The 9,154-nt window shown below is 43.2% G+C and overlaps 1 protein-coding gene across 2 annotated transcripts in view; it reads right to left on the bottom strand.

Moving 5' to 3' along the window:
* TRAPPC8 (trafficking protein particle complex 8) overlaps positions 1 to 7,767 on the bottom strand; it is a 378,205-nt gene extending 370,438 nt beyond the window's left edge. For both annotated transcript variants that reach the window (XM_030213866.1, XM_030213855.1), the window contains exon 1: positions 7,435 to 7,767. In XM_030213866.1, the coding sequence (XP_030069726.1) occupies positions 7,435 to 7,591 (157 nt within the window). In that variant the 5' untranslated portion in view covers positions 7,592 to 7,767. The remainder of the gene's footprint in view (positions 1 to 7,434) is intronic.
* Between the last annotated feature and the right edge of the window lie 1,387 nt (positions 7,768 to 9,154).

Consider the following 9,154-nt stretch of genomic DNA (forward strand, 5'->3'; position numbering starts at 1 on the left):
TTCTCTGAAACCCTTGGTCCAATCTAGCTGATTTTACAACTTGTCTCTTTTCACACGTTTTCCCAAGTGCCAAATTTGGTCCAATTCCATTAAATTTTTGGACAGTTACTTTGCCCTCGACAGATGTCTGCCATTCTTAACCCCTTATGTTAAAATGTTTCCAAAATCTCTTTAGCTAAAAAGAATATGACTTAGGATGGAATACTTCCTAAGATATTAAGAGAGTTAAGAGCAGTTCCGGCAGTTCCACTGACAGCTCTAGTCAATCATTCTTTGGAGAGAGGAGTTGTTTCAGAGGACGAAAAGGAAGTTGGTAACTAACTAGTTTCAGACACTATAACAAGTGTACTTTTGTCAATGCCAGGAGGAGGAAAGTGGAATCTGGTGGCTTGCAGGATCCAATCACTACACTTTCACTAAAGAGAGAACATGTCAAATAAGATCAATGTCTATATGACCAAAGAATTAGATCTAAGGCAAGCACTGATGTAGTATACATAATTTGATATCAGTAAAGCTTTAAGCACCATCTCACATAAGGGGCTCTAATAGTGAGCAGTCTAGGGGCACAGAGCAGGGCTTCCTAAACCTGCCTTGGTAAACACAAACTCAGGGCCCTGTTCCTAAGACGCACTAATGTTTTTAGCGCTCACCTAAAATTATCACGTGCTAAATGCTAGAGAAACCCATATATTCCTATGGGTGTCTTTAGTGTTTAGCATGTGCTAAAAATGCTAGAGCGCCCTTAGTGATTGAGGTGTTTTTTAAATTATTATTCTTATAATTTTAGAAACATTAAAACACAAGACAATCTTGTTTAAAGAAATACAGAGCTAAAAAAAAAATTTAATGTGAAGAAAGAGTTCTTTCAAAATCAAAGGAAAATTGTCTGTACACAGGTGAGGTTTTCAAGATATCCACAGTGAATATATAAAATATACATTTGCATATACTAAGGGCCCTGTTTACTAAGCCACGCTGTAGGTCCACTAGCATTTTTAGCATGAACACTAATGCTAGAGACACCCATATATTCTTATGGGTGTCTAGAGTTAGCACACACTAAAAATGCTAGCGCACCTTAGTAAACAGGGCCCTAAAAGTGATTAAAGTTTTATCAATATCTAACGTGACCTACCGCATCCTGTGAAAGAGACTTCACCCACATATTGTTCACACGACAGAATACAAAAAAATGTACAACTTAAAATGCATTAGAGTTTGTTTCATTAGCTACAACATACTCTACACACTTCACTCTCAAAGAATTTATAGAAGTACATAAGTACATAAGTACATAAGTAGTGCCATACTGGGAAAGACCAAAGGTCCATCTAGCCCAGCATCCTGTCACCGACAGTGGCCAATCCAGGTCAAGGGCACCTGGCACGCTCCCCAAACGTAAAAACATTCCAGACAAGTTATACCTAAAAATGCGGAATTTTTCCAAGTCCATTTAATAGCGGTCTATGGACTTGTCCTTTAGGAATCTATCTAACCCCTTTTTAAACTCCGTCAAGCTAACCGCCCGTACCACGTTCTCCGGCAACGAATTCCAGAGTCTAATTACACGTTGGGTGAAGAAAAATTTTCTCCGATTCGTTTTAAATTTACCACACTGTAGCTTCAACTCATGCCCTCTAGTCCTAGTATTTTTGGATAGCGTGAACAGTCGCTTCACATCCACCCGATCCATTCCACTCATTATTTTATACACTTCTATCATATCTCCCCTCAGCCGTCTCTTCTCCAAGCTGAAAAGCCCTAGCCTTCTCAGCCTCTCTTCATAGGAAAGTCGTCCCATCCCCACTATCATTTTCGTCGCCCTTCGCTGTACCTTTTCCAATTCTACTATATCTTTTTTGAGATACGGAGACCAGTACTGAACACAATACTCCAGGTGCGGTCGCACCATGGAGCGATACAACGGCATTATAACATCCGCACACCTGGACTCCATACCCTTCCTAATAACACCCAACATTCTATTCGCTTTCCTAGCCGCAGCAGCACACTGAGCAGAAGGTTTCAGCGTATCATCGACGACGACACCCAGATCCCTTTCTTGATCCGTAACTCCTAACGCGGAACCTTGCAAGACGTAGCTATAATTCGGGTTCCTCTTACCCACATGCATCACTTTGCACTTGTCAACATTGAACTTCATCTGCCACTTGCACGCCCATTCTCCCAGTCTCGCAAGGTCCTCCTGTAATCGTTCACATTCCTCCTGCGACTTGACGACCCTGAATAATTTTGTGTCATCGGCGAATTTAATTACCTCACTAGTTATTCCCATCTCTAGGTCATTTATAAATACATTAAAAAGCAACGGACCCAGCACAGACCCCTGCGGGACCCCACTAACTACCCTCCTCCACTGAGAATACTGGCCACGCAATCCTACTCTCTGCTTCCTATCTTTCAACCAGTTCTTAATCCATAATAATACCCTACCTCCGATTCCATGACTCTGCAATTTCTTCAGGAGTCTTTCGTGCGGCACTTTGTCAAACGCCTTCTGAAAATCCAGATATACAATATTAACCGGCTCCCCATTGTCCACATGTTTGCTTACCCCCTCAAAAAAATGCATTAGATTGGTGAGGCAAGACTTCCCTTCACTAAATCCGTGCTGACTTTGTCTCATCAGTCCATGTTTTTGTATATGCTCTGCAATTTTATTCTTAATAATAGCCTCCACCATCTTGCCCGGCACCGACGTCAGACTCACCGGTCTATAATTTCCCGGATCTCCTCTGGAACCCTTCTTAAAAATCGGAGTAACATTGGCTACCCTCCAGTCTTCCGGTACTACACTCGATTTTAGGGACAGATTGCATATTTCTAACAGTAGCTCCGCAAGTTCATTTTTTAGTTCTATTAATACTCTGGGATGAATACCATCAGGTCCCGGTGATTTACTACTCTTCAGCTTGCTGAACTGACCCATTACATTCCAAAAGATAATTAAGAAGTCTTTACACTCTGTCACAATAAACAAAATTAATCGAGGTTCCAAAAAGAACCATCAAAATTTCAATGGAGTTTATTTGTGTCCGGTCACAGTTGAGCTGAAATAAATATCCCTAGATAATGAATTTAACTGTCTTCATTGTAGGAAGAGAATCTGAGGCAAACACTGAACTGCTGAAAGAAACCCAAAAGAAAGTTATTCAAAGATACAAATTAAGAGACAGCTATAAGAAAATTTCTGCATGTTTGAATATCCCTTGGGGTATCAGGACCACCACTGTAAAGTGGAAACAGTTTTACATCATCAACTCAATGACTTGACCATTGGGAGAAACTGCTGAAGGTGGTCACTATGAGGCTCATTTTCAAAGCACTTAGACTTACAAAATTTTCTCACCTAGAGAGCTGTATTTGGGGGAAAATGTTGACTATTCAACAATTTCAAGATTCCGATCTAAAGAAGGGTCTTTGAAAGCTAATCAAAAGATGTATTACGTTAGTCCAATAAAAAAGGTATCATCTTATTTTCTTTTCTATGTTTTGATATATTTCTATTAAGATTAATCTACAAACATGACCTGTACAGCAAAAGGGAAACCACTGGTGAAGAAGAGTCATATGACGTGCTGTGGAGAGCATCAGCAAAGAAACAATTAGGAGGCAAGACCAAATTGGAGCCTTTTTTGTGTATGCGTGACCACTGCTAAGCAATGTGTGGCGTAAAACAGTGTTATCACCCTGCCAGCACTATCCCTATGGTGGCAGCATTATCTTGGGAATATTTTGCAGCAGTGGGGGACAGAGAGGCTTCTGAAGATTAAGGGAAAGATGGATGCTAAAAAGTGCAGGCAGATTCTGGAAGAAAACCTGTACCACTCTGCCACAGATCGGGGAACAGAGGGGAGATTCATCTGACAGCAGGACAATGATCCCAAGCACCAAGCAAAATCAATAATGCAGTGTCTCATCAAGAATGTTAATGTCCTTAAGTGACCCAAAGGCTAGAACCAAATCCAATAGAAAATCTATGACATGAAGACTATAGTTAAACGATTTCCACCTAACAATTTCCAGTCAACTTGTGCAATTTTTGCCAAGAAAAATGTGCAAAAAATGCAACATCCCACTGTGCAAAGTTGATAAACATTTATCCTAAATGACTCATGCTCTTTACTGCTGCAAAAGGGGCTTCCACCAAGAATTGAGTCAAGAGGTATGAAAACTTATGAAATCAAGACTTTTTTTTTTTATTCTTTTCTTGTTTTTCAATATTTCTGTAATTATTTTCTACACAATATAATCTACATTTTCAATATGAGATCAGTGAAACAAAAACTCCTGCACTGGGGTTTTTTTTTAGATAACAAAATGTGAAAAATGTACAAGGGAGTGAGGACCTTTATAAGGCACTGTAGTGGTAAATCCTGTGTCCCATAAATATTTGCTTGGGATATTTCTTTGAGAATTCTGTACAATGCAGAACTTGCACATAATGCCACCTCACCACACAATCTATTCATCATTTAGTTTTTGGGCTGCAAAAGCTGGTAGAATTTCTCGTTCCTCTCTACCAATGCTTAACCCTAAGCCCACATGCTAGTCTACTCTCACATTGCTCTGCAGCTGCAGTCCTTATGTACTGCAACCCAACTGGAGATGCCTTTTCTGGCACCAAGCAGTTACCAGCAAGTTTAAAGCAAAAGTTATTATTCTTGTGTTGATCCTTTGCTCTCATTCATGCAATAACAATGTATAATTACAGGCATCATCACATCAGTCAAAGGCCTCTGGTACTTCTTTTTTTTTATGGTCTGGACTGTTTTGTGCTTTGAATACCCTCTCTTTGTTTTTGTCTAAACTCACTAAGGAAGTCATTTACTAGCAGTGCATGATAATGCTGTTAATCATGCAGAACCCATAGGAATAAAAGGTGCCTATGCTGTTAAGCATTATCATGTACTAATCATTAGTAAATGACCCATAGGAGTTGTGCTGTACCAGAAGGCATCAGCTATTCCAGGTGTGGAGTAGGAAGACTGCAGCAGCAGCAGCACAAGGTAGGAAAAGAACTAACAGACTGGTTTTTGATTGGCTGAGAGGAGATCTGTCTGGAAGTCTGGTCACGAAGAGAAAGGCCTAGCAAGCTGGCCATAACTGGAAGGAAGAGGAGCCTGGGCAGGACATGCTAGGGATTCAGCATTTGGGTGTTTGAAGAGGAAGCAGAGTGGCAGCAATGGATAGAGGAAGCAGAGAGAGGATGAGTGGTCTTCTGCCTTATTAGGGTTCCAGTTTGTACAGATTATAATCTTGAAAAGTAAACCGCTGCCATTTGTCACAACAATCATCCACAATACTGTATAATCGCAAGTACTGGTGGGAGCTGCAGAACCCTGACACTACCTGCAGCTCTTAAGCTTCACAGGCTGCCATACTAAAACTGCCAAAGTCCAGAAGTCCTTATTACTGTGCATTACTACTACAGTAGCTTTTATGGAATTCTGAACCAAAAACTTAAAAATACATCTATACTGTATCTTAAACAGAATGTAATTTTGGCAACTACAGTATGCAAAATATTTAATTTTTGTATGTGAATATCAGGGGTGCACAGCCAGAGCTAGTTTAACCATTAGGCAAACTAGGCAGCACCTTTTGGGGGAGGGTAAAGAGCAGCTGCAGTCAAAGCAAAATAGACACTGACATCCACACAACTCAGAAACCATCCATCTGAACTTTTAACTGTTTACTTTTTTTTTTTAACAATCTACAATTATATGTTTTTACAGAGCCACTCTGGTAATCATGATTGTTGAGTTTAATTATTCAAACCCTATGGAAAGAGTTAAGATTCTGCAATGTAATTGAGCGGGCACAAGGCTGAAAGTTCCCCTAGAGTGTATGATATCCTTGCACCAGCCATATGCACAACTTTGATCCTCAAAGGCAGGGATGGCTCAAGGGCCTGTGGCACCCTGAGACGTTTGGATCAGCACACCTTAATCATCACATACCCCTCCTCTCTCTCAGGTCACCCACACTCCCCACCACAAATCTACTTTTAAAAGTAGTTTTCCCCTTCAAGCACCAACAACGTTTCACTGGTTACCTACACCAGCCCCGGTGTCTTCCCTCTGCTATGCCCCTGCAGACAGAAGTTACATCAAAGGGGGGTGGCGGTATGCAGAAGAGGGAAGACATTGGGGCTGATGCAGGGAGCCTTAGGTGAAATGCTGCCAGTACTTAGGAGGGAAAATCGTTTTTCAAGGCTGACTAGAGGAAAGGGGGAGCCAGACCAAGGCCAAAGCGTTGGACGTGCTACTGTTAGCCGGAGGAGCAGGTTTTGGTCACTTCAAGGGAGCATGTAAGGCAAGCTTTCAATGCCCTTGATGCCTGGCACCCTAAGCCAGTGTCTCACCTGGTTCATGCCAGGTTTTGGGATCTTGCCAGGTATTTGTAACCTGGATTGGCCACTGCTGGAAACAGGATACTGGGCTTGATGGATCTTCGGTCTGTTCCAGTATGGCAACACTTATGAACTAATATAAGGGTTGCAAACCAGTTGTTTTTCAAGATTTCTACAAAATAACGTTTGAGATTTATTTTAGACAAAAGATACAATGTATGCAAATAGATGTCATATATATTCATTGCCAAAATCCTTAAAAAAAAAAAAACACACTGGGTTGCACCCTTGAGAACAGAGGTTGTGCATCCTACCAAAGCCTCACACTGGGTCCTTTCGGGTCAGATGTCTTCCTTGTTTCCTAGGGAGCTATACACTAGTTACCCTCTCAATCACTGTTCAGAGTAAACGTTCAACCTGGCTTGTGCTGCCCTTGCATTATGAAGTCACATTTTTACCTGTCAAATTAATTTCTGCTTGCTGCAGATGTTTCCAACGCTCCGGCACCCCTAATAGTGGATTTCGCCAAAGAATAATACCACTTCTTTCCAGAACTCCCTCTACTTGTTTATCATACTACTTAGTTTTCCCAATCTAAAGTAGGTCACAACTATCCAGAAAGTACTGGGGTGTAAACAAAAGGGGGTGGACAGGGAGCGACGAGGCCTGCACCTTAAACCCAAGGAGAGAGTGTGTGTGTGTGTGTGTGTGTGTGTGTGGGGGGGGGGGGGGGGGGGGGCAGTGCCACAAAGCAAACACAAGACAGAAGTAAACACTCAAAACCAACAGCAGCTCCTGACCCTGCTCACAGATTCCTGAGGCTGGGCGGCCGCTTTCGCAAGGGCGGATGTAATTTCATGACACTGGCAGGACGAAACGAAGCGGGAACAGAAAAAAAAGAAAACGAATAAGGGGAGGGGTATAAGGAATATACAGTCAGACCAAGGCAAGATGCCCCCAATACCGGAGCACATCTGGTGTGTGATAGCGCAGAGGCAAAGCCGCGCCCGCCCGTGTGTCTCCAAGTCCCCGCGCCTCTCCCCTTCCACACGCACCTTCCGAGTTGAGTCGACAGAAAGGCCTGACCAGCTCGGCGAAGCTGAGGTGGTTCTTGCGGGCGAGCTTCTCCGCCTCGTCGCTGCACAACACGGCCACCAAGGGCACGAAAGCGTCCTGCAGAAACTCCTGCACGGACTGCAGGCACCGCGCCATGCCGCCGGCTCTTCTCGGGCGCGCGTGGCTCGCTTCTCCTTCCGGACACCCTCTGTAAGGCGGCCGTCGAGTCCCGGTGTGATGCCGCTGCTCAGCGACCTCGTAACAGCGCCATCAGCGCTTGAGCAACACCCGGCCGCCAGGCCAGCCACAGCCACCGACTATCCCGTCTTGCACCGCTCCCTCTCTCACGTGACTTACGTTCCCAGGCACTCTCTGTGGCCGTCACGTCAGTGTGACGGCGACGATAGACGACGTTGCTTCGAACGGCCCCGCCCACTTCCATTGCGTCCGCGACTCCGCGTCTTCCTGTGTTGCGCAGTCGCGCTCAGGTTTGAGGGGAAGGTGGACGGTGTTTTAGTGTGTGTAGGGAGGAGATTTGTCCTTAGATCTTATTTTATTTGTTGCGTTTGTATCCCACATTTTCCCACCTCTTTGCGGGCCCAATGTGGCTTACAATACATCATGAATACATGAGAATATTATATATGCCGCCTTTCTCATGCTAGTACGGATGTGGGGTTTTCTTTTGTTGTTGTTCAGACGTTTAAAAAAAAATTGGAAACAACGGCGGATCTTAAACTGTAATGATTTACAAACGTTATGAAGTTTACGGATGGTGCCTATTGAGAGGTTTACAAATTGGAAGTGAAAAATTTTCGACTTAGAACATAACAGATGCAGTGGTGGATCAGATTGAAGGTTTTATTAAGCCCATCATGGCAGCACCCTATCTCGGACAGTGGCTAATCCAGGACAACAGTACTTTGCAGATCCGATACTTTATCGTTTATATCCAGAACCAGACTGTGGCTTTCGGAAGACTGCATGGCCACTAATGCTTACTGGATTTCCCTCCATGGATAAGCAGGATAGCGAGCCCTCACACCTGGGCTGACTCCTGTGGATGCCACTATGCATATTCCTGACATCTCATCTTGTATTGTCAAGCCAGATCTCTCGCGGTTTCCCTAAATTTTACATCACTTGATGAGTTTGCTTTTTTTTTTTTTTTTCATACCTCTTAACACCCCTTTTTTGTTTGCTTTGTAATCCAACTGGAGTTGGAGGAGTGGCCTAGTGGTTAGGGTGGTGGACTTTGGTCCTGAGGAACTGAGTTCAATTCCCGGCCCAAGCAGCTCCTTGTGACTCTGGGCAAGTCACTTAACCCTCCATTGCCCCATGTAAGCCGCATTGAGCCTGCCATGAGTGGGAAAGCACAGGGTACAAATGTAACAAAAAAAAATGGGCCTGTTTCAAACAACTTCATTTTCGGAGGTCTGTTGGTATACCCATGTTATTACTGGAGTGATTCCTTTGTTCCTTTTTAGCCTTTCTTGCTTACACAACTCAATTCTTTTGGGATGGCTTAAAGAGGCCTGAATTTTAAACCTAACCTTTGCATACAGTTAAGATAACAGTGCAACAACTGAAAACATGATTCCTTATTGGTTGACAGTTGACCCTTCCTCCATTATTCACTCTGCAAAGAGGTGGGATAATGTGGGATACAAATGCAACAAATAAATAAATAAAATAAACTTAGCAGTAGACAGAGCCTTA

This window comes from Microcaecilia unicolor, chromosome 1 (genome assembly GCF_901765095.1).
Source record: "Microcaecilia unicolor chromosome 1, aMicUni1.1, whole genome shotgun sequence".
Lineage (NCBI taxonomy): Eukaryota > Metazoa > Chordata > Amphibia > Gymnophiona > Siphonopidae > Microcaecilia > Microcaecilia unicolor.